The sequence below is a fragment of the Hypanus sabinus genome, chromosome 11, assembly GCF_030144855.1.
Source record: "Hypanus sabinus isolate sHypSab1 chromosome 11, sHypSab1.hap1, whole genome shotgun sequence".
NCBI classification, from domain to species: Eukaryota; Metazoa; Chordata; class Chondrichthyes; order Myliobatiformes; family Dasyatidae; genus Hypanus; species Hypanus sabinus.
In genome coordinates this window covers 71,912,846-71,939,568 of record NC_082716.1, presented here as the reverse complement: position 1 = coordinate 71,939,568, position 26,723 = coordinate 71,912,846, and the positions used below count along the sequence as shown (strand labels likewise).

The window sequence follows — 26,723 nt, the reverse complement described above, 5'->3', positions numbered from 1 at the left end:
ATTGGAGCAAAGGTGCTTGTCAAAGCAGTCCCCCAATTTACAATGTGCCTCACCAGTGTAGAGGAGGCACTGGACAAAATAGACGGCAACCCCAGCAGGTTCAGAGGTGAAGTGTTGTCTCACCTGTAAGGACTGTATGGAGCCCTGAACAGAGGGGGGGAGAGGGGAGTGATTGCAACAGTTTTGGCACTAAAGGCTATTTGACATTCATTCCCTGAAATAATTCTTCCATTTGCAGAATTTTATCTGCCTTAACAGATTCTTCAAATGTAATAATTATCCTAAAGAACTGAAAAGAATTATCTTTAGGAATACATGGACAATGGCCTTTTGTGCCACGAACAGTCACGAGGGAGAAATAGGATTTCAGGCCTTCTGAACCCACACACATCCTGTGTTCCTGCCCAAATGCACATTCTCCACCCATTTGACCAGATGGTAATGAAACCATGACAAACCACTCATTAATTCATCCACCAGTTTGCACGCCACCTGTATTTTATCAAAATGGTTGCCACATATTTTACTAAACTCAAGGTGAATGCTCAGTAACTCCAATCAACCAACAGCCAAAATAAACTGTAGGTACCTAAACCAATTGTTGCCATAAATGTGGTATTTTTCCACTCAGTTCAGTAACACATAATCCAGAAGAAAAACAATACTGAAGTGCTGAATTCCTGTATTCTGTCACAGGGACTACGAAATCTAAAATACTATGTTCTTATCTATTTCACCACGTCCTCTTGAGCTCTCTGACACATAGCCTTATCTTATTTTAATTCTGAGGATGTTCAATTGCAGCATCACACTATGGCAAATATGCAAGTTCACTCAGTCTTACTTTACAGACAGTCTCGGATATTTATGCACCCTGTGTCCTGGAACCAGAGCACTGTAATTCTGTGTTTCATTCAGACTTGTGTGTCAGGCTGAGTATCACTGCCATCCATCTCCTTGCTTAGACAAGAAGCATCCAGCAAACTTTCCATGTCTAAGCAAGGAAATACATGCAATGGCAGCAGCCTGCCTTTAGATAAGGTGTGCAACCAACGTAACACGATACAACAACATGAAACAATCTCTTCAGGTGGAAAAGAAACCCAACAACCTTAACAATGCGCTTTCCCTTGGTGCTGACAGCCACTCACAGCATTAAATACCAATGAATATTAAAACTTTCAGGGGCAGGGGTTCATGTTGAGACTTAATTAGATGATTATGCAAGGACAAGACAGAGGTGGAGTACTCAGTGCAATGACTCACCTCCTGAACCTTCAAAGTGTTTTTGGCAATTACAAAGCTTAAATTAAAAGTACAACTGAATACTTCTTCCCATCCTATAGTACGCATTAGCCTAGTTGATCCAAGACAAAACAGTACGCAGGCAGCCCTACTACCGGATTTCATCTCTATCCTTCCTGCCTGCAAGTGCTTACACAATCTGGATCAGAGGTGCCCGATCTTTTTTTATGCCATGGAGCCCTATGCTTAACCGAGGAGTCTGTGGACCCCAGGTTGGGAACTCCTGATCAAGGAGATGCATCGGGGCTTCTTAATCATTTTGCATCACCAGTAGACCCCAACCACAATCAACAAAGAGAGCAGCAAGAAGATGGTACAAGCACGACTTCCAAGAACACTGACATAGGCATCAAACATGATCCGGAATGTTGCCTCATCTTGAAGTCACAAGCTAATAGTAAGTGGGAACGAGGTCACCACAATCACTGTGGAAGTTTTGGAAGTTGCCAGTTTGCTGAAGTCAGTAAATTTGAGCAACTAATGCAGCATTCTTGGGATCAACGATGAAAATATCCCCAAAAAGCCCTCAGTCATAATAGAGTTAATACAGAGGAATTATATTCACAGTGGAGGTACAGCAGTTAAATTCCTACACTTGTACCTCACAGACACAAATTGAAAACCTACCAACCAGCTGTGGACCATAACTTCCAGCTAACAATAGTCTGGGATTTTAAAATATTTAAAAAGAATAAAAACAGTATTTTTTTTAGGGTGGCGCAACTAGGCCTGCCTCATAGTGACAGAAACCCAAATTCAAACCTGACCTCAGAGATTGTTTACGTGGAGTTTACACAGTCTCCCTGCTCCCCACAATAGCACAGGTTTCCCCATTCCCCCATCCCAACTACAGACAGGTTTGTAGGCTACTTGCTCATGATAAATTGCTCCTAGTGTGTAAGCGAGTGGTAGGATCTGGGGGAGTTGAAGAGAATGAGGTTAATGTCAGATTAGGGTAAAATGGGTGGCTATTGCATGGTGCAGATGGCAATGTGCTCAAGGACCTGTTTCAATGACTAATGACTAATCTTGGTAATCGTGATGGTGCAATTACTGGGTTATTGTAAAAACATCATCTAAATCATTGATTCCAGGCTTTCTGACTGTAGCCTGCTAGAGACACCACACCTACAGGAATGTGTTTAACTCTGAACTTCTATATGCTCATGCAAATCACTCAGCTGTATCATTACCAACTTCCTCTGCAGCACCATGGGAAAGACTTCACCAGAAGTAGTTACAGGTAGTTAGGGACAGATATATCAAATGTAGGAATGATAATTCAAATGAAAATAACAAAGACTCAACTCTACTGTACCTTAACCTCCTAAAAGCAAATCTTGGCAATCAAGCATATCATTGGAAAGGCTACATTCAGCGTAACGGTAGTGTAGTGGTTTGCACAACGCGACCAGGGTTCAATTCCCGCCACTGCCTGTAAGGAGCTCGTAAGCACGTGGGTTTTCTCTGGGTGTTCCAGTTCCCTCCAAAGATGTACTGATCGGTAGGTTGGTCATTCTAAATTGTCCCGTGATTAGACTAGGGTTAAATTGGATGTTGCCGGGCAGCACAGCATGAAATACCAGCAGGGCCCATTCTGTGCTGTATCTCAAATTAAAAAACAACAAATATAATCTTTTTTAAAAAAAGATAATTGACAGATGCCGAATGAACTGACATACTGCAATCGGTTAATATTTAGGAAACCTGAGAACGGGGACATCACAGTATGTCAGTAACAAACCATCTTGTACTTAATCATGTTTTACACTGATTAAAAATAATGTAGTAATAAATATCTTGCTGCTTGTTAAATGGAGATATCATTTTGAATGGGAAGTACCCACAATACCAACTGCTCCCCTCCTCTCCCCTCCCACAATACATTCTGGCATCAAAGAACCAAAGTCCATTTTCAGAATAACACATCAGAGTATCAGCACACTTTTTTTTTAAACTGAAGGGTGGACAGCAGAAGGAACCACAACCTCACATCAAAGTGGGTGAGGCAAATGAACGCAGGAACACAAATATACAGTACATAAGTTAGAGCAAAGTGTACACAAGAGTGCTGTTAGTTTCTCCCTCCCTAGTCAAGGAAGCTGAGGCCAAATCTACTCTTACACCATCATCATGCTGAAACTGGATGATGATACGAAACCTACCACCCACCAAGTCTAGATACTCCCCTAAACCCACCCCAGGGTAGAAGCCCTGCACCAGGAAACAAAATGTGGGACAAACTATTCAATATGCAACAACGTGCAAATGCTGCTGCCTCAGAAGTTGATGCAGTAAACAGTTAAAAACAAATTTCCGGGTCATGCAGTACGTTTTAAAATGCCCAAATTGCAATTTTGCATATAACCACTGCAACCACATGAAAACTATGAAAAGGAATAACACTGTACTTTAAAATCTCCTGTTGACTTTTATATGCAACAAACCAAACTGCAACCTTTCTCCTTCAAGGATACAAGTCAACACAGAACAACTTGCCTTTCAGCACAGTCTCATTTCTTCTACCATGCAGGACACAGCAAGGTCTCTTTGTAGTCACATCTCATTGCACAAAATGCCTAACCCACATATTGCTGTGACCCTGAGAAGTATGGGTGCATCCTTCCAACTACATTTGTAAATACAAACATTTTAAAAACGATAATTCTGCAGCTTTCTTCCACATAACAATATACAGTAACAACCATTTTGCAAAACTGGATTTGGATGGCGTCTTGAAGGGTTGGGGAGCCTCAGGGATGGAGAGGGGAATTTTCAAACAACTGATGAATTTACAGCTGCTTCCTCACATTTTAAATTGCATCATGGTTCAAGTCTTCAACACTTATCCAATTTTGCTTTCAAACCCTGTTGCAATTTCTGGACAACATCCAAGCAAAAAACATGCCAACTCTAACAAACAACCTATGTTTGCAGTTTCACCAAGAACAAGGACTGTTCCTCTGATCTTTCTTCTCTTGACGTTCAAGCTCAAAATAAGCTGCCTCCAAGCTCTTTCTCTGCCGAATATAACTGTATTCAGAGCAAAACCGGTTCCTATAACTCCTGCCCATTCCTTTTCAGGGCTCCAGTACTTTACACTTCTTAATTCTTCTTATTGTTCGTCCATATTTCTTCCAGTTTTTGGTCTTGAAGACAATTTTGAATTTGCCTAAACATTATTTTGTATTTAATGTAATTGTCTTCTAACTTCAAAATTTCATGGTTTCAACAATGATTGATTGACTCACAAACCTAACTGCTGATACTGAATCATAAAGGAAGTAGATTGATCATGTTCCTCTAAACACGAAAAACAAAAGTCAGATAACTGGGATACTTACCGCATAAGCACAAACTAGTTGGGGGGCAAAATATGATTAAGTTACTCCTCAAGAATACTATGATGCTGAAAAAATTCAAAACCATATCCCAGTACTAGGTTCCTTGCACCAGGAATATCAAGAGAGTTCAATATTTTCAACAGAATATCATCTAATACCCTTTTTAAAGTTTTCAAGAACAAAATTTCTGATTTTTTTTAAACTTCCTGTGCAGAACACGTTAACAATTCTAATACAACTGCAACAACAGAGGCTTCTTTGTGTTTTGTGACTTGTCTGGATCAACCAGGAAAGTGATCGAGAGATACTCAAGGCTAGACATCAGCTCACTTTAGCCTGTTAAGGAACTGCTTTTAATACACTTATTACTCAACACATTCAAGAGTTTGTTTTTGTACTGGAACAGACTAAATGCAAGTCTGCAAAAGAAGAGGACTTTAATCTTCATGATAAATTTTAAATACCAGAAATTTTTTTTGAAAAACAAAGGAAATGGGGGTGGAGGTGTAGGGAGCTGGCCATGCAGCTAAATAAATTCCTCCTTAAATCCAGATGTATACACACGGATGAATCATTATATGAGCTATTGCTTAACCAACTGCAGTACAAAATAAAATTGAAAGGCCGTTCAACACAGCCCACCATATTTCCATGTTTCCTCAATTGCGTTCAGGTCCCTGGGTTAGACAATTCAACTGATACATAACATTCTAAATTTGTTACCCATAGACACACACACTTGATAAAAGGCTGTAATGAATCAGGATGTAGGAGGGAGACTGAAAATCTGGCTGAATGTTGCCATGACAACAACCTCTCATTCAATCGTCAGCAAAATCCAAGACATGATTAACAACTGCAGAAGGAAAAAGTTGGAGGTCCCCAGGAGCCAATCATCATTAGTGGATTGGCAGTGCAGAGGGTCAGTAGTTTTAAATTCCTTGGTGGTAACATAATCAGAGGATCTGTCCTAGGACCAGCATCACAAAGGAAGGACAACACCGTCTTTACTTTCTTAGAAGTTTGGGGAGATTTGGCATGTCACCAGAAACTTTGACAAACTTCTATGGGTGCACAGTGAAGAGTAAAATAACTGGCTGCATTACAGTCTGGTATGGAAACACCAATGCCCAGAAATGGAAAAGGCTACAGAAAATGGTGACTGCAACCCAGTCCATCACAGGTAAAGCCCTACCCACCGTTGAGTGCATTTACATGGAGTGCTGCCACAAGAAAGCAGCATTCATCATCCACCCAGGTCATATTTAATTCTTACTCCTACTTCCATCAGGCATTTGGTACAGGAGCCTCACATCTCAGTAACAGTTACTACCCTACAACCATCAGGCTCCTAAACCAGATTCACTCACCACAGCTCTGAACTGATTCCACAACTGTGCCTCACTTACAATAAGTTTTTACAACTCATAATCTCAGTATTATTTTTGCAGGCAGTTTGTCTTCTTTTGCACATTGGTTGTTTGTCAGTCTTTGATTATATATGGATTTTCAAAGATTCTAATGTACTTCTTTATTTTTCCTACAAATGCTTGCCAAAAAAAATCTCAAAGTAGTAGAATATAGTTGCCTATGTGCACTTCGATAATAAATTTACTTTGAATTTTGATTTAACTTTCCTCATTAGAGTTCATGTCTACTTTAGGGGACAGAAACTGGAACTGCCAGAATAAGTGCTTCATCAACTCCCTACACAAAAGAAAATCTGGAGACTTTACTGAACATGCAAAGGAACCGAAAATAAAAAGTATTCCCCAAAATGTCTCACTTCCACACTGTTGTTGAGTCATTTAAGACTTTGAACAGAAAATGTACAACCTGATGATTTATTTCACTTACTCTTTTAGTAAACTGTACTTCCCATTAGCTGGCTGTTCACTCTCCTTCAACAGGAGACAAAATTCATTTTATAGGCAACTCCTGCATTACGCAGGGCTGTGTTCCCCGGAAATTATCCATATTCTGATTTTCTATATCACGATGCTGTTTTTTGTGATTTGTGAATTCTATTACCCGAACTGCTGTGACAAGGGGGTTGACTGGATAAACCAATATTACAAGCTGGTTAAGCCAAAATGCTCCATGTTGAGGGCAACTTTTTCCACTTTAACAGTAGGATTATGCCCAAATACCTGACTTGTAACTGTTCTGCTTTGCTCCACCAGCCTCACCCAGTCTCTCAGAACACAGATCTGGGACAATTATGGCCAAATTCGTCAATCTGATAAACCTCTCTTAAATCCAAATCAGTTTCTTCTCTTTTAATCACAGTTTAATTTGCTGATTTGCCCTGTGTATTAATCTAAATTTCAAATAATCTCTTATGTGGTACACTCTCAAACGAGTATTAAAAATACACCTGACCCATTAAAAATTTACAACTACCCTATGAGTCACCTCTTCACACCTTTGTAGTACTCTTTCTCTGAATCAGCACTTGCTGATTACACCGCACAGGACAGGAAAATAGACTCAATCAATTACCTGCTATTAACTGATGACAAATCCAATTAATCTCATAGAACTTAACATCAAGAAAATAACTTTAAAAAAGCAACGGTCAAATTGTAAAATGTAAAGCTAATTTTCAACAAGTGTGCATGTGGGATGTCAGAATGAGAATTAACTTTCACCTCAGGACTTAAACTTCTGACTGAAAAAGGAAAACAATCTTATGCCATATATGCAACTTTCACCATAATCACGCTTCACAGTATCCATTTTTTGATCTAAAACTGGAATAGTATTCCCAGAAGAATTCAGTACGCTAAAAAGACAGCAAGAAAAATGTGATTACCAATGGCAGGCTAATTAACAAATCACTAGTAGTTCTTCAACATTCAAAACAACTGAATGGCCACAATGCAAGTTACCTTCATTTTCAGAAGCCGGACAGGTCACCTTGAAGACAAGATCGAAAGTCCTTTCTGGGCTCTCTCTGTTGAAAGATAAGGTTGATTTATCTGGTAAAACAGATTTGTTAAGCAATCACCAGAAATCATCAATTATAAATATGAAAATCAATACATGACCAAACTCCAATGTAAGAAAAACTTTACATTCAAACCTCATTTGCAGCACCCCTTCCAATCACCAAACCCACTCTTTGTTTAACAAATTTGAATAATTCATTAACAAAATATGATGTTTCAATCACATTCATATAGGAAAACATATGCAAGGCAGGCAACATTTTTTAACTATCCAAAAACTTCCCTCAGAAAGGTGAAGGTGTTCTCCAGCTGCTGAAGTGGTACACCTCCAGAGTTATTAGTTTGTGAACGGTCAGACTGATTTCAAAAATTGGCCCCCATTTATAACGGTCACACAGAGAAATACATTTTACATCTTAACAGCATCCAAGATGAAGAGGAAACTGAAGGCGGTATTCCATACATTGTCCAGATAACCCAGGTAACGATCTGGGAAGTAAAGTGAAAGAAATCTTTGAAATCTCTCCTTTCAGTACATCCTTTCTAAAATAAGAGACCCAAAACTGCTCACAATACTCCAAGTGAGGTCTCATCAGTGCTTTATAAAGTCTCAACAATACATCCTTGCTTATATCTTCTAGTCCGCTTGAAGTAAGTACTAATATTGCATTTGCCTTCCTCACCACAGACTCAACATGCAAATTAAACTTTAGGGAATTCTGCACAAGGACTCCAAGTCCCTTTGCACCTCAGTTTTTTTGTATTTTCTCTCCATTTAGAAAACAGTCAACCCTTTGACTATTCTACCAAAGTGCATGAGCATATAATTTCAGACACTGTATTCCATCTGCCATTTCTTTGCCCATTCTCATAAATTAACAAAGCCTCTCCACTTCCTCAAAATTATCTGCCCCTCCACTTATCTTCAAATTGTCTTCAAGCTTTGCAACAAAGCCACCAATTCCATCATCCAAGTCATTAAAACAAAATGTAAAAAGAATTGGCCCCAACACAGACCCCTGTGGAACAACACTAGTCACTGGCAGCTAGTCAGAAAAGACTCCATTTATTCCCAATCTTTGGTTCCTGCCAATCAGCCACTGCTCTATCCTTGCTAGAATCTTCCCTGTAATACCAAGGGCTCATAGCTTATTAAGCAGCCTCATTGATTGGCCCTATCTCAAACAATAATAAGGCAGCCTATGGAGAAGTCATCACGCTGGCACAGTGGTGTCAAGAAAACAATCTCTCCCCCAATGCTGCAAAGACAAAGGAGCTGGTTGTGGACTACAGGAGGAATGGAGACAGGCTAATCCCTATTGACATTAATGGATCTGGGCTTGAGAGGGTGAACAGCTGTAAGTTCCTCAGCATAAACATCACCGAGGATCTCACGTGGTCCGTACATACCGACTGTGTGGAGAAAAGGGCACAAGAGTGCCTCTTTCACCTCAGACGGTTGAAGCTGTTTGGCATGAGTCCCCAAATCCTGACTTTCTACAAAGGCACAATTAGGAGCATCCTGACTGGCAATTATCTCTGCCTGATATGGGAATGGCACGTCCCTCAATTGCAGGGCTCTGCAGAGAAAGGTGCAGACAGCCCAGAGCAGCTGTAGATGTGAATTTCCCATTATTCAGGACATTTACAGAGACGGGTACATAAAAAGGGCCCAAAAGATCATTGGGGACCCGAGTCAACCCAACCACAGACTGTTCCAGCTGCTACCATCTGGGAAACAGTACCGCAGCATTAAAGCCAGGACCAACAGGATCCGGGACAGCTTCTTCCACCAGGCCTTCAGACTGATTAATTCACACTGATAGAATTGTATTTCTGTGCTATATTGACTGTCCTGTTGTACATACTATTCATTACAAATTACAGAGATGTAATGTAAAGATATTTGCTCATGTCTGGGAAGGATGTAAGAAATAAAATCAATTCAGTTTATACCAAAGGCCTTCTGAAAATCTAAGTAGACAACATCAACCAGTCCTCCTTTGTCTACCCTGCCTGAAACTTCTTCAAAGAATTCCAACAGATTTGTCAGGCAAGACTTTACCTTAATGCCTCCAAGTACCTGGAGACGTCTTCCTTAATACTGAACTCCAACATCTTCCCAACCACTGAGGTCAGACTAACTGGCAGCTAGTCAGAAAAGGCTCCCTTTCTTCTGTCTCTCTCCCTTCTTGAAGAGTGGAGTGACATTTGCAATCTTCCAGTCTTCCAGAGCCATTCCAGAAGATCTTTACTAATGCCTCCACGATTTCTTCAGCCACCTCTTTCAGAACTCTGGAGTGTACACCATCCGGTCCTGATGACTCATCTAACTTCAGACCTTTCAGTTTCCCAAGAACTTTCTCTCTAGTGATGGTAACTTCACACACTTCATGCCCCCTGTCACCTGAAACGTCTACTATACTGCTAGTGTCTTCCACAGTGAAGACTGGTGCAAACTACTAATTCAGTTCATCCACTATTTCAAAGTTCCCCCATTACTACCTCTCCAGTATTGTTTTCCAGTGGTTCGATATCCACTCTGACCTTCTTTTACATTTTATGTATCTGAAGAAACATTTGGCATTCTCTTTAATATTATTGATTCCAAAAGGCTACGTGACTTAGATGGTGTCCACATTATCAGGGCTGCATTTTTGAAGCAACAGCAGAAGTAGAGAAGTATTTCATAATGTCCTGCAAAATGCCTTGTAGAAAGACTTCAGAATCTCAGAGGCATGTCTATCAGAAAACTTTACTCAGCCTCTGGACTGCTCTTGCAGCCGCACTATCTATGTTTATAGAACAGTTAGGCATTTGAACAATAAAGGCCCCAGGATGTCCCTGGTAAAGATGTCCTATTCAAATCAGGGGAGGTGGCTATATTCTCTCCTATTAGATTGGATCTTAAAACTATTACTAATAATGAACACGGCCTGTTAGGCTGTGGCAAAATGATTAGTTTCCACACCAGCCCAAGCCTGTGAGTTAGCCATGGAGCTATAGTCTGCTTCAGACTTGTCGTCAGATTTTCAATTGCAAATCAAAATATTCCAAAGCTCCTTAATATCACACAGTCAAACATTGCCATGATTTGAAGGGTCATACTCGCTTCAATATTGGAATTCAGCTTTTTGCTACATACTTGTACCGAGGTTGCAGTAAGGGTAAACTCCAAACGGAACACGAGTATTCCACACATCGAGAAAGCAAGTATTGCTTAATGGAACAGTCACTCATCTCTTCAAGTGGGGAGAATAAATGTGCCCTCCCAGGTTACCACAGGGTTCCATTCCTATCAACTGTTCGTGACCCAAACAGTTTGTAAGTTGGAAATACAGTTATGAACAGAGTTCCCACAGCAACTTGCAAATCCATCCTGCTGGTCTCATTCATTAGAGAAGGCTGTACGTCAGTAGAGTGTTCATAATGTATTTTGTATTTGTCTATGCAAGTGATTAATAAAAATATTGAAAAAGGAAGTAAAGTGTTCGTAAAATGGGGAACACCTGTAATGGGATTGGACTGGGATTAGTGTAAATAGGTGTTTGATTGTTATGGACTTGGCGAGTCAAATGCCCTTTCCTCTGCTTTATGTGGCCTTTTCAACGGCCACCCAGCACCTAGATGACACTTCAGGTTAAATTGGTGAGAAAGTAACTGACCAGAACTAATTCACTTAACTCTTCTGGCTAAAGATCATTACAACCTTATCTCTTGTGTTTACATGCAGAATGTTAAGAACAGAAAATGCCTTTAAATACATTATTAGCCATCACCATTCATAAACAGCTGTGCCAGGATTCTGCAGATCTGATTTGTTGGCTGTGGGATCACCTGGCTGTATCAGCAGCATACTGCTTCTGGCGATTGGCACACCTGTCATCGAAGGCTGGATCTTTTTTTATCTACTCGGTTGTTATCATCTTAAGCACCCAGCTGAACCATCTCTCCGTAGATGCTGCCTGACTTGCTGAGTTCCTCTGGCACTTGGTGCATGTTGGGCCTACATCTGACATGCTTCTTTCCAATCCTCATTGAACCAAGTGCCCTTTAGCACCTCAAGAACCATAACGTGGTACAGTTATGGTACAGTTCCTACAGGCAGGGTTTCTCATTAGAACACAAGAATCAGAAGAAATGATATAGGTATATCATTCCCTCCTGGTTGTTCTACCATTCAATTAACTCAGCATCTTTCTCCTGCACCAACCTATTATTCCTTTAATATCTTAACTTTAAAGTGTCATTCAATCACAGACTTGAATATGCAACTGAACCTCCAAAATGATCTTGATTGAGTAGTAATTCAAAAAATTCACTAGTCACAGTGAAGAAATTTGTCTGTACCTCGATCCTGGGCAGATGACCTCATATTGTGAAACTGTGTGAGATCTTTGCTCCAGACAAGGCAAACATCATGTCTGCACCTGTCTTAGCAAGCTCCACATGAGTCAATGAGATGATCACTTAATGTTCTAAACATTGGAGTACCTAGGCTCAGTCAGCCTCATCTCTGCTCATGATACAAGCCTACTGTCCCAGGAATCAGTCTGGTGAACCAAGTATGTGCATCACCACATACTGTGGTAAGTGCACCACTTTACTGATATGCAAAAGCAGTGTATGTGTTATGTTCAAATAAAGAGGCATGTAAGGAATAAGCTAACTGACCACTCAAACCTAACTTGGTATTCCATGGGAAGAAGTACCGTTGACATTTCAGGCTGAGACCCTTCGTCAAGACTAACCGAAAGAAGAGATAGTAAGAGATTTGAAAGTGGGAGCGGGAGAGGAGATCCAAAATGATAGCGGAAGACAGGAGGGGGTGGGGTGAAGCTGAGAGCTGGAAAGTTGATTGGCAAAAGGGTTACACAGCTGGAGAAGGGAAAGGATCATGGAATGGGAGGCCTAGGGGGAAAAAAGGGGGAGAGAGATGGACAGCAGGTAAGGAGTAATTGTGAGAGGTACAGAGACAGAAAAAAGAGAAAGAAAGAAAAAGAATGGGGGGAATATTAAATAAATAAATAAATAAATAAGGCATGGGGTAAGAAGGGGAGGGGAGCATTAATGTAAGTTTGAGAAATCAATGTTCATGCCATCAGGTTGGAGACTACCCAGAAGGAATATAAAGTGTTGTTCCTCCAACCTGAGTGTGGCTTCATCTTGACAGTAGAGGCGGTCATGGGTAGACAATATCAGAATGGGAATGGGATGTGGAATTAAAATGTGTGGCCACCGGGAGATCCTGCTTTCTCTGGCAGACAGAGCGTAGGTGTTCAGCGAAACGGTCTCCCAGTCAGCGTCGGGTCTCACCAATATATAAAAGGCCACACTGGGAGCACCAGACACAATATACCACACCAGCCGACTCACAGGTGAAGTGTCGCCTCACCTGGAAGGCCTGTCTGGGGCCCTGAATGGTGGTGAGGGAGGAAGTGTAAGGGCACTTGTTCTGCTTATGAGGATAACTGCCAGGAGGGAGATCGGTGGAACGGGATGGGAGGATCAAATGGACAAGGGAGTCGCGTAGGGAGCTGTCCCTGCGGAAAGCAGAAAGGGGGAGGGAAGGGAAAGATGTGCTTGGTGGGGGGATCCCATTGGATGCGGTGGAAGTTACAGAGAATTATATGTTGGACCTGGAGGCTGGTGGAGTGGTAGGTGAGGACAAGGGGAACCCTATCCCTAGTAGGGTGGCGAGAAGATGGGGTGAGAGCAGATGTGCGTGAAATGGGAGAGATGCATTTGAGAGCAGAGTTGATGGTGGAGAAAGGGAAGCCTCCTTCTTTAAAAAAGGAAGATAACTCCTTTGTCCTGGAATGAAAAGCCTCATCCTGAGAGCAGATGCGGCAGAGACGGAGGAATTGCGAGAAGACAGGGTAGTAAGAGGAATACTCCAGGTAGCTGTGACAGTCCGTAGGCTTATAGTAGTTATCAGTAGATAAGCTGTCTCCAGAGATAGAGACAGACAGATCAAGAAAGGGGAGGGAGGTGTCGGAAATAGACCAGGTAAATTTGAGGGCAGGGTGAAAGTTGGAAGCAAAGTTAATGAAGTCAACGAGCTCAGCATGCATGCAGGAAGCAGCACCAATGCAGTTGTCGATGTAGCGAAGGAAAAGAAGGGGGACAGATACCCATTTTGGCTTGGAGCATGCCTCCCTCCCGTCTTCTCCTATCATTTCAGATCTCCCCCTCCCCCCACCCACTTTCAAATCTCTTACTATCTCTTCCTTCAGTTAGTCCTGACGAAAGGTCTCGGCCTGAAACGTAGACAGTGCTTCTTCCCATAGATGCTGCCTGGCCTGCTGCATTCCAACAGCATTTTGTGTGTGTTGCTTGAATTTCCAGTATCTGCAGATTTCCTCATGTTGGCATTCCATTAAGTTTCGGATTATCCATATTTCAACTCCATTTATCCAAGTAGGTTCTATTTCTCCATACCCTCCCATTAAACAAAATCCATCCACCTCCATCTGAACCAGAGGTTCCCAACCTGGGGTCTATAGACCCTTCAGTTAATGGTAAGGAAGTTGGAAACATAGCATCACTTGCCTGAATAGTTGATATTTCTATTATCTTTGTGAAGAAATAATTTCTCCTTTGGCTGTTTAAAGACTTGGATTTAACTTCTGAGATAGTCCTTTTTTATTCTGGATCTTTATCTACTCTGTTGTTATTACCTTAAGCACTCAACTGAATCACTCTCAATCTTCTAAACTCAAAAGAAGGTCAAATGAATTAATACAATCTGTCCTCATTATAACCTTTAAATCTGCTGTTATTCTTGTGCATCTGCACTGTTCCATCTCCAAAGCAAAAATATCATTCTTGAAACAATACTTCCACATGCGTTCAGTTCTCCAGATGGGACTTGTGCAATTTGTATTTCTCCCGATTCTAATCCCTTCCAGAAATTGCCTACATCCTGCTAGAATTTTTAGAGTCTTGATGAAGGGTTTTCACCCAAAACTATTTACTTCTCGCCATAGATGTTGTCTGACCTGTTGAGTTCCTCCAGCATTTTGTGTGTTTTACTTCAGATTTCCAGCCTCTGCAGAATCTCTTGAATTCACAATTTTGGATCACAGTTTATAACTATACTTTTGTATATAAACATCAAAATCTGCCAATTCTTTTAGTGTTACTAATGATTTACTCTGGGTAGCAGGGTGGAGATACGTCTCTACCAAATGAAGTTCCCTTTGCTAGCCTGCAGTCACCCTTGGACAAAGTGTAACAGCTACCTACACACCCCCACCCCTGATCAGGATCACGGGAAACCATGGGAGCCAGTGGTGTATGGTCTTATGAGCAGCTGGTGCACGTCGCAAGTCCTGATTCTGTGACCAGTGATGCCAGGCAGACATCTCTGAAGAGCATTGATACTCTTTACCCATCTTGTAAAGACACTGCCCAGAAGGCAGCAATGACAAACCACTTCTGTAGAAAAAGTTTGCTAAGAACATTCATGGTCATGGAAAGACCATGATCACCCACGTTATAGGACATGGCACATAATGAACGAACGAGTATTCCACTGTTCAAGAACACTGCAATTTGTCTGCCTGATAAGTTTAAAGTCACCCACACCGTAGGCTACCTTGTCACTTTACTCTCTCAATCTGTCAATCTCCCTTCTTTAACTTCCAGCTTCCATCCACATTACTTACAATGCCTCTGCAATCTTTAATAAACTTCTCTTAACACCTTCATCCAAACCTATGACAAACATTCAACTGAGATCCCTGGAGAACACTATTCATCACATCCTTGCAGATTTGTCATCTGTCCCATAGCTGGCCAGCAGAATCCAAATTCAATCAAATCACTGGTGTGAGTCACTTGTACCTGGACACTGTTATATGTTGAAAGATAATTGCTAACTTTTATGCTGCTTGTACCAGTTTCTGCAGTCAAAATCGTGTGACACGATGAGAGCCTACTGAATCAAACTTCTTTACACGAGTACCCACTAGAGCAAAGTTTTCTGCTCCCTATTAAAAGTTCCTTGCTCTTCTATTCTGAGTTTGTGCTGTCTGGCCTGCTACTACTGGAAACATACTGTCAATATCCACTCTATTCAGGCCTTATACTATTCGGTAGCTTTAATGAGGGACTTTCCCCTCCCACCCACCAATCCTTCTAAACACTTCTCAACTCCAGTGAGTACAGGGCCAGAGACATGAAATGTTTTTCATACATTAACCTTTCATCTCCAAGACAATTCTTGTAAACTTTCTCTAAACCCTCTCCAACACTAGCACATCCTTAGTTATAGAGCCCAAGCCTGCTCACAAAACTGCGGTCTGACCATTGTCATATAAAGCCTCAGCATTACATCCTTACTTTTAAATTCTAGTCTGTTCAAAATGAATGCCAAGCAGAATTTACCTTTAGAGAGTCCTGCACGAGGACTCCTAAGTCCCATCGCACCTCTGATTTCTGAATTCTCTTCCCAATTAGAAAATAATCTAGTCTTTTCTACAAGAGTGCATGACCATACAATTTTCTGCACAGAATTCCATCTGCAACTTCTTTGCACATTCTTCCAACATGTCCATGTGCTCCAGCAGACACACTGCTTCTTCAACACTGCCGACACTGCTATCTTTGTATCATCGGCAAAGATGGCCACAAAGCCAGTGTCCTCCGGATCAACAGAATATAATGTGAAAATTAGCAGACCCAACACTAACCCCTGCAGGACACCTCTAGTCACTGGTAGTCAACCAGAAAAAATCCCCCTTATTCCCAGTCCTTGCCTTCTGCCAGTCAACTAATCTTCTACTTATGCTAGTAATTTTCCTGTGATACCACAGGCTCCTATCTTGTTTAGCAGACTTCTGCACGGCATCTTGTCAAAGGCCTTCGTAAAATCCAACAAATCTCAATGGTGAGAGCAGGGGAAATCAAGAAGCAAGGCAAACACCCAAAAAGGTGAGGAAAGAGGGAAGAACAAGCAATTGCAGAGTCTGACCAAGGCAGTTACGAAAATGGCATTAAGGAAAAGGATACGTAAGGAAGGGCGGATCAGGATGATAGAAATTTCTACTGAGATACCAAGAAAAATAGGGTAGACGTGCATGTGTACACATGTAAGTACTCTCTTAGTCTGTGCAACTGAGCCATGTCCCCGATCGTATTTTGGCCACTTTCCCGTTAGACCAAGACCTTGCTCTGTATAGTGCCCTGTAGAAGGGTGGACCATCACTGGTGTTCCCCTAATATTTTAAATCTTAAGACGTAAATAGTGGCAATATGAAATATCTATCATCTGATCTTCCCTTTTTTGACTGCTGAGAGGGCCTGGGTTTGAAGACTTGTTTCTAAAAAGTCACAAATGAATATGCTTCATTGCATGAGGAACCAGGCAGCAAGCAATGCGCTACTCATGCAAACCACAAAGAGATAACACTTAATTTTAGTTCAGAACTACCTTGTAATCCACAGAATTTTAAGACCACACAACAGAAGGATAGCTGAGTTGTTATTTATCTTCCCAACATAATAACTAGTGATCTTCTCTCATGCTCTCAGCACAGAGTTCCACCACAGCCCAACAGGTTTCATTCCCCACACAGTTTAGGGAGGTGCCATACAGCTGCATCAAGGATGACAACTGCAGTACACCACTTGCTTACTTTCAAGTGTACCGTTGGAACATCACTTAAATGCTACAGGAAAATATCCAATTCCATCACATCTTAGTCCCACAATCTGACAAAACTAGTTAGCTGATCGCCTCTGCTAGACAGAGATCTGGATTTCTTAATACATTTTTAGCTTCATTATTAAATTCTTTCCATTCTAATATGTCACTTGATTTAATTAATTATCCTATTAGCACACAAACTGTTGACAATATTCATTGGATTTATTTACTTGTAACCAACCCGACTACTGAATGTACCCGGACAGAAAGGTCTCATTATCCTTTTGCTCCTATTGTTATTCTCAAACTGACGCTCGTAGTTTTCGAACACAAAACATGATACATAAACTGGTGGAGACTTTTTAAAAAACACTTGAAAGCGCAGAAGCCTTCGGCACATCCTGGTTCAACGTGAGAGGTTCATCTTTTTAGTGTTGTCAGTCTAATTTGGCAAAGAGTGCAGGCCCGAAGCCTGCAGACTTCACCGGGATTGCAAACAAAACCCCGCTGCCTTTGCAACACAAGCAAGTCGTCCCAAATAGGTTTCGGGAGCCCGACACTGCAGACCAAGTGCGGCTCCGTGTGCAGGAACCTCGCAGCCTCCTCCTCACCCCCGCCCCGAGTCCCATCTTCTCACTCACTTCAGTCTGCAGTCCATGGCTACGGCATCTCGGTGCGGCGTCCCCCACCTCCTGTCCGCCCGGTGTGTCTGCTGTCTGGGTGCCGGTGTGTCTCTGGCCTGCGCGCTGCCGACTCCGTGGTTAGCGCTGCTCCCCCAGCCTCGCTTCGCGCACACAGTACAATCTAGGAAGTGGGGACTCACTGACACTGACAGAGAATGTGTGTGTGTGTGAGTGAGTGAGAGAGAGGTGAGCGACGTCAGCGACTCAGAAACATCTGACCGCTTCCCACAACAGGAAGCTTTCTCCAGGGACGACGGTGAGTGTGGGAAAGGCGAGTGTGGTGAGGGTGGGCCACTCGCCGGGGTGAAGTGAAAGAGTAACTGAGTGAGAACGCGATCGTGGGACAGTGCAGGTAAGTGGAGGAGGTTGGCCTGAAGCCAGAGACTCTGAAATGTGTTCTTTGGACCAAGTCTGAAGAGTCATCGACTCTCAAGTATTGACGCTGTTCTGCTTTCAATGGGTGAGTGTGGGGTAGTGTGAAATGGCAGTAAATAAGAAGAGAGTGGGGTGCAGGTGCAAATGGAGAAGGTGAAGAGGGTATTGTATATTTATGTGGAGCTCCACTGATGTCAGAATAAGTTATTTGTTTCAATCAAGTCCCAATTAGCCCATTCTTATTTATGAGCAGAATGACCAAAGCCCTTGTCAACATATCATGAAGGAACACTTACTCTCCAATAACCCGGTAATAGTTGCCCTGTCTCCCATTCCCAGAACCACATGGTTCCAGACCTCATGAACCAAAGAGCTGAATGGAAGGGATGAGCAGAGAGTACATGAATATAGTTTTGGGAGTGACTGTGATTACAAGGTATCCTGGTAAAACAAGTCTGGGTATCAAGGGTCTTGTGCTGCTAACAAAACATGATGGCTGTCATTCCAGTCTCAGGACATCACTGTAGAAATTCCTTGGGGCAATTCCCAACAATCTTCACTTACTTCAGTCGTGACTTTCCTAATATCCCAAGATCAGTGCTGGGGGTGTTGGATGAGCATTGCAGTGTTTAATTTCATTGGCAATTTATGTTCACTCAGAAAACAGGTATCAATTAATTTGTTAAGAAGACTTTTTTCTTTATTCATTGGGTAACCTGCACTTTTTAATTTTGGAAACATTTTTAACAATGTCAAAGATTCTTTTATTAATAACTGTGTCATTTAATAGGATAGTTTCAACTCACTGGATTTCAGCACATTTAATTTGCATCTGCTCATGTAGCAGCCCTTACATGCTTGCATAAAGCCTAGACAACATTCACGTATCAGCTATAAGTAACATTTGTGCCACAGATATTTCAAGCAATGACCTTCTTCAACAAGAGGGTAGAACCACCTACACTTTCTTACTATTTCTCAGTCCCTGGTCATCTACATATTTTTTGTCTTGATTGATCGTATGCCTAGCTCTACAATCTCATAAATAGTCACAAGAACAAGTCAGGGTAGTCTGTGGAATGACTTACTGATGCTCCTGAGCCTGTCTGCCATCTGTATGGCACAAGTCATGTGTGTACGGATGAGTACAGATCCAGCAATAGTCAAGAAGTTTGACATTATCTAGAACAAAGCACTCTGGAAGGATGGGCACCTCATTCATCATCTTAAACATACATTCTCTTCACTCTTGGTTTGTGTCTACCCCATTTGCAAAATGCACTGCACTTATTCATCTAGGCTACTTTGACAACACTTCCCAAATTCTAATCTTCTAACATCAAGAAGAACAAGGGCTGAAGACCAATGAAGACACCACCATGTGCATATTGCCTTTAAAGTCACACAACATCCTGAATTGTTGTTCCTTTGTTATTGCTGGGCCAATATCCTGGAACTCTCTTTCCAACAGCACTGAGGTACCTTCACCAGTAACACTGCAACAGGATTCAGATTTATTTCTTGCATGCACGTCAAAGTACACAGTGAAATGTGTTGTTTGTAGTAACAACCAACACAACCCAGTGATGTGATGGGGGCAGGCTGCAAGTGTTATCACACATCCTGGTGCTGTCAGAGCATGTTTACAATGTTCAGCAGAACAGCAGCAGCAAAACAAGTGTCTCCCTCCGACCCCAGGACAGGCTGTCTTCAGCCTCCAGCCTCCAATGGACTTGGACACAGACACTGGGCCTTCGACATCCCCAACAGACTCGCAGAAATTTGCAGACTCGGGGTTCCATCAGGCCCTGACTTCCGGACTTCGGATCAGCCTTTGGGCTTTGATCATTAGAATCGACTCCAGGACTTGCCGATCCTGTAAAGACAGTTGCCCTCCATCATCTTCTCAAAGGAATGGGCAGCAGTACTGGCTTTGTCCATGATGCCCAGATCCCAAATATTGAAAATCAATAAAAATATATTTGCTGTATAATTGTGTCCATCAGTGATGAGGGAAAAATGAGACAATCTTGCAACTGGAGCAGAAGCACAATAATCAAAGTGACATGCAAGATTGAATAAAGTTTCATTTCCAAGCCCTTTGTCTTGTAATTCTTTGGCTCAATGTTGTAAAATATTATCACCATTAATGTCCACATAAGTTTCATTCATACATATTCAGGTTTCTATAATGCACTACCCATAAATTATAAGCAGTTTAGTATTATTAGTCACAGACATCATCTTCTACTTCAACTGTATCACCATTTTCACCACTAATAACGTTTATAAAGGACCAGGTGCTGGAAGCCATGGAGTTGAAGTTATCCCATAAATTGCTATAGCTATTAACAGTGCAAAGAATATTTGACATTGTTAAAACTGTATAAAAAATATGGAAGTAAAACAATGAATCAAAAAAATAGTTTTCTTAAAAAAATAATTGATACTATGTTTTAAAAGTGAACATAAATTTTATATTAAACTTACAGCATGCACACATACATATAGATTTCATTCAGATATAAAAATACTGTTACATAAATGAGAGCGCATATCAAGAGCATATTATTCAGTCCCATGATATTTCCAGCAATGTTTTATTGCCTACTGTTTATGTAGTTTACCATTCAATTACTTATTGAGAGTATTCGTGGAGTTCAAGTCAGAATTGAAGTACAATTCCTCATCAGGTTTTTCCTTCTCATCGTTGTAGGAATTAATGACTTTTCAGAGAAACTCCTCCTACATGCTTAATCCTTCCTCACTCAGACACTCTTCAAAGCTTCCATATTTTTCTTTCACAAGAGACATCATCAGTCAAAGATTCATTTATTATCAAAGCTTGTATCTATATACAATGCTGAAATTTGTCTTCTCCAGATAGCCATGAAAAAAAGAAAGAAAGTAAGTTGTTCAGAGAAAAACATCAAACACAACTCCCTGCGCAAAAAAGAATGGCATCCCGAACATCAACCCCAAAACCAACCCTCCCCCCTGCACAATAATCTAACAGAACATCAACCCCAAACAGCCTTCATGCAACAAAACGGAAAAGGAACAGGTAATTAATGAAACAGAATATGAAAACCATAAGTTTGGAAAAAGTCCACAGTACGTAAACACAATAGTCCAATCCATAAACATAGAACCACAATACCATCCTACAACATCACCGACAATCATTAAAAGAGAGGGACACCACACCGTGCATTCGCCTTCCAGATTCCACCTTTTGAACAACTCTCTTTTACAATCTATCATAAATCATGTATTTATTTCCACGTTCCTGCACACTTTCTCCAATACAGTTTAGCATTTACTTTGCCCATATCACAAAGGCTACCTGAGCCTCACAAATCCTATCTTAAGCAAGTGTGATGTGCCATCCTTGAGTTCTCAGCAATACCTAACACAGATGTTCCTGTCATTTACTTCTGAGTTCTTTTCTTCCAGTTCAGTAAATATTTTTGTGCGTGTTTATCCCTATTTGACCTGGTAAAATCAGTGGATCTTCAAAAGCTGATTCTTAAGAACACGTGATTTGGGGTTAGATTTTGGCCATTGACAGCACCATTCTTTGAGATCACAGCTGACCTTCTATCTTGCTTCCATTTTCCAGCACTTTGTTAATGGGACAAGAATGGTTCTGCAACACAAGCTTTGTTGCTTTTGGATTTCTTTTTGCCCAAAATTAGCTCCAAGCTAAGAAAGAAAAGATTCAATTTAATGATAAACATGCTGTATAAAACTCAATCCAACATCACGTATGCTTGATAAGTCAAATGTTGAGATACAGTAGAAAATGTGATAACATTCGAGTGCAGGCTCAAAGGGCCGAATGGTCTACTTCTGCACCTATTGTCTAATGTCTATTTAATTCTTTGCTTTCAGCCTAAAATATCAGCAACTATATATTTCAATACAAATACATACAATATAGTTCCACGTATGTTATGGTTATATTTTAATTCACACCTTGACATAAGGGAAGGTGACATGAGAATGGCATGGATTAATTACTAATTATTGATATGCTCTTTGTGCTGACTCTAAAACTTTGAAATCAAAATTGACCAATAAGGATTTCAGGAAAACTAGTGAGAGTGCCCAGCAACCATGCTTGGCATATTTTACCCTAAATATGGCAAGCAAAATAATGCCAAGTTTACTGCATGAGTAAGTGTTTAAATCCCCCAGTAATTTATGGCAAGGGTGATGCACCATGTGAGTCTTGAAGCACCTCTGACAGCTGGATGATTTACACAACTCTGCTGTTAGTATCACTTCAGTGACAGCTTGTCTTCAGCTTCAGCTTGTGTTCAAAAAGTTTGTTTCATTAGCTTAATAAATGCAAATAAAATCCTCGCAGAAAATGAAACTTATCAGAGAGATTTTTTTTATTGCGATATAGTGCAGGATAGACCCTTCCAACTCTTCAAGCCACACTGCCCAGCAATTCCCCTGATATAATCCAGCCTAATCATGGGGTAATTTACAATGACCAATTAATCTACCAACCTATAGGTCTTCGAACAGTGGGAGGAAACCGGAGCACCCTGAGGAAACCCATGCAGTCACAGGGAGAATGTACAAACTCCTTGGAGGCAGCAGCAGGAATTGAACCCAGGTCGCCTGTACTGTAAAGTGTTGTGCTAACCACTATGCGACCAAGCTGCCTACTTACTGCAATGCCATGCAAACCTCTCCAGTTCAGCAAAGCACATTTAAAATTACAAACTCTCCCCCCACTGGTGTAAATTGGTCTTGAACATTTTTTACATTTTAAACTTCTCTTTCTGTTCACATCTCTGTTGATAATGTGACTTTATTTCACCCTACTTCACTTCTCTGGTTATTTCCCGATACCTCAAGCGTATTTGTAAAGGTGATTGATATTTGACCCCATCATTCCCCATGATCCCCTGTGCAATATATTATCAGCTAGCACTTGCAAATATTTATAGCATACAAGCTATCTGTGCTGATTGAGGAATGGAAATCTGACTACCAGGGCATGCTGTAAGATGCTGTCTTCCAGCAAATTCATGCCCCTTACACTAAGAATGGAAAAGAGTGAGAGCATATGTTTATGAAACAGAGTCAGCATTCAAAGGATGAGTGCAAATTTGAGACAGAAAAAAGAGTGCGTATGCTGAAGAAACAAAGACAACAAGGATGTGAGGTATGGGAAAGGAATGCTATAAATGTTTTAAAATTACAGTTATACGTGAATATAATGGGCAGAGTGAATGAGAAGGGGCAGAGTGCCCTCTTTCAGTGTGGATTTGTGAAAGAAAGGGGAAGGTGGAAAGAGGAACACGCATGCAGAGCGACAGGAAGGAAGAAACTACATATGCAACAATTCACACACCAGCATCCTCCAGTCCTCAGTACGATGGAACAGAAGCAAGCCATTTCAACCCTGAGGGAGAGCAGAAGAAGTACATGATAGACTATCAGGCTGTGAGTGCCTGTAAGAGGCAGAGAGAACGAATGCACAACCATGAGAGGCAAAAAAGAGAGCAAGTGTCCCTGTTGGAAAGAAAGTCAAAAACAAAAGTGCACAAGCCTGGAAGATAGAGGGACGGAAAGAAGAAGTAATCAAGAGAATAATGAGGGAAGCTGAGACAGGAGAATTGCACAGGAGCAGCATAACAAGAGAACAAGTGCCAGAGACCAAGCATGCACCTGAAGGAGATGAGTGAAAAACATGCACAAGCCAAGTTTCAATGCTTTCCTTCTCACACACAGTAAATACACAGTGGGTGCGAGCAGTAAAGGATTCAGTCTCATTTTGAGAAACCCAGAAAATTAAAATATATAAAAATAAAGAGAGCACAAGTGAGATTTGAAATATTATTAGCTTCCTCCACATTATGAGACTCGTGCTTTTTCTCTGCCATGAAGAAACTGAAAGCTGCGATAATTGAAAGAATTAGCCTAGCATGTTTGCTCTTCTCAATTACCAAACAGATTCCTACATAAAAATAAAAGCTGCCAAAACAGATCCATTCAGAATGTTGTACAAATCATTATTTTAGAATCAGGTATTCCAATCCATTGTTAGTTTCCATCATCATGAAGATTTTTGCTGCCACTTAAAATATCAACAACTAGCAGCAGAGGCTTTTGTTGATCATCATCTAAATTTTTCATAAGTTATTCATTTAATTATTCCACTACTGGCAGACGTGCCTTCAGCTGTTAATGCTCAAATCTCTGGAATTCCCTCCCAAAAGCTTTTTACCTCCCTTTTTCTTGCTTGTCCAATTTTAAACCTGTATCTTTTAACAAGGTTTGTGGCATTCAATGCAGCTCAGTAGCAATTTTTGTGTTTTGATGTTGCTGCATTTAAAATTAGATGTTAAATACAATGCAGTTATTCACAAGGATGGGGTGAGGGCCATTTACAACACTGGTTTAGGACTTGATGTCTTTTATTTTGAGCAAATTTATGGAAAGTAGAGGAGGGAAAGTGCACAATAAAATCTCAAAATATCAGCGCGGTAGGTATATAGACAGTCATGTTCCCCAGTGGACTGATAAATATTGCCATATATTTCCTTAGAAGGAGCCCATGTGGTCCATCATGTTTCTGCCAGCTCACAGAGTAATTTCATCCCTCCTCTAATTTTTCCTGTAAACTTTTTCTACAGAAGATTTCAGAGACCAATTAATTGACCAAATTTCAGAGACCAACTAATTGGCTGCACATCTTTGGGATATGAGAGATCTGGGACACCCAAGGTAGACATTGGTGGTATGGGCAGTACTGGAGGTCAGGATTAAACTGGGATAGGTGGAGCAATGAGGCAGCAGCTCTACTAGCTCCCCCTCGTAACATTGAATCTTACCTCTAGAGCAGGGGTTCCCCACATGGGGTCCATGAACCGCTTGCTTAATGACATTGGTCCATGGCATAAAAATAAGGTTGGGAACCCTTGCTCTAGGACTTAACAGAATACCAAATTTTAACAGATATTTTTGCAATGCTGGAGAATATTAGTAATAGAAGTTGCTATGCTGATTTGTGACGTGAGAATAATTCAAATACAGGAACTTTTATTTCTGATTTCACTTTATAAACTAAGAAGTGAAATTTGATACAAACTTCAGCTGAGGAAGTAAAAGCCCTTCTAATTTCCATTCACACTCTTGAAAGTCTGAATATACAGCATTTAATATTTCTTCAATATGCCACATTCAAAGGAAAGGGGATATGTCCATTTATATATCTACATTGCCATTCTATGATGAGGAATAAAATTCGCTTAAAAGGTTAAATAGTACCATTTAGCACTCAAAACCAACTACTGTATTAATATTAAGTGCAAAGACATTCTTTCGCAAAAAAGGTACTGTGTAAAGACCACATACAGAAACCAACTAGAAAGCCTGATGATCTATGGTAGATTTGTTCTTTTATCAAGAGCAACACGTGATCAAGAATCATTCTCAGAAGTTATGCACCCAAATGTAATTGTTATTATAACATAGATTTCATATGTAAATATACTATTCTTGGATATATTGTACATACATAATCATCACACAAAATGCTTGGATTTTCTTAGAATACCTGCAGTTTCATTGCTAGATCTCCAAAGGAGAGTGTAACAATACAAAGTCTTTTGGCTAAAATATAGAACATAAAACAATACGAAAATTCTCAGCCTTCACAGAATTGCAATAATACATATAGGAAGCATTTTCATTTATAAAGCATACATTATGCTTCATGGTCAGGGCATCAATGGATAAGGTGAGAGGGCATGTGTATGGGATTGATTGGGATTTAGGATCAGCCATGATGAAATAGCGGAGGAAACTCGATGGGCTGAATGACCTAATTCTGCTTCTACGTCTTATGGTCTTATTAACTATTTCACAGAGTGAGGCAGCAGGTCAAAGCATTCATTAAAGTGGGTGGATCATAGTGACCACAATCTTTAAATCAGGACTGAAGGCAATTACATATCATGTACTTGAATAGGACTAAAGGCAATTATATCGTGAATTTTAGTGAATTGAGTCACTTCCCGGGTAATCTTCAAAGACAAAGACGTGAATATATTTCTTTTAAATTTAAAACTTATTTCAATTTGTTTTAGATAATGGAAGCACTAAGAACTTTCATTTCTAACTGTTAAATACCTTTCATTCTTTAGTATTAAATCGTAGAGAGGATAAAAAAAATTGGACATATAAATTAGTACATAAAGTAGTTTGTTATCTTTTAAGATTCTTTTAAAATCTGCTCATTTTAAAAGGTGCTTCTTGCCAGCATCATCTGAAAGCACATGTACAGTATATTCCAACTTCTTAAAATTTCTCTTGAGCTGGCTCTACATTATCAGGCAGTTAGCCTCATAATTAACAAACAAGAGAAATCCTGCAGATGCTGGAAATC

The 26,723-nt window shown here is 40.7% G+C and overlaps 1 protein-coding gene across 3 annotated transcripts in view; it reads right to left on the bottom strand.

Annotated features, from left to right (window-relative positions):
- dennd1b (DENN/MADD domain containing 1B) overlaps nt 1-18,984 on the bottom strand; it is a 325,846-nt gene extending 306,862 nt beyond the window's left edge. For 2 of the 3 annotated variants that reach the window (XM_059984699.1, XM_059984702.1), the window contains exon 1: nt 4,650-4,766. In XM_059984699.1, the coding sequence (XP_059840682.1) occupies nt 4,650-4,734 (85 nt within the window). In that variant the 5' untranslated portion in view covers nt 4,735-4,766. Of the gene's footprint in view, nt 1-4,649; nt 4,767-7,540; nt 7,606-17,893 lie in introns of those variants that run through there. The other variant, XM_059984700.1, reaches the window with a different exon arrangement.
- Between the last annotated feature and the right edge of the window lie 7,739 nt (nt 18,985-26,723).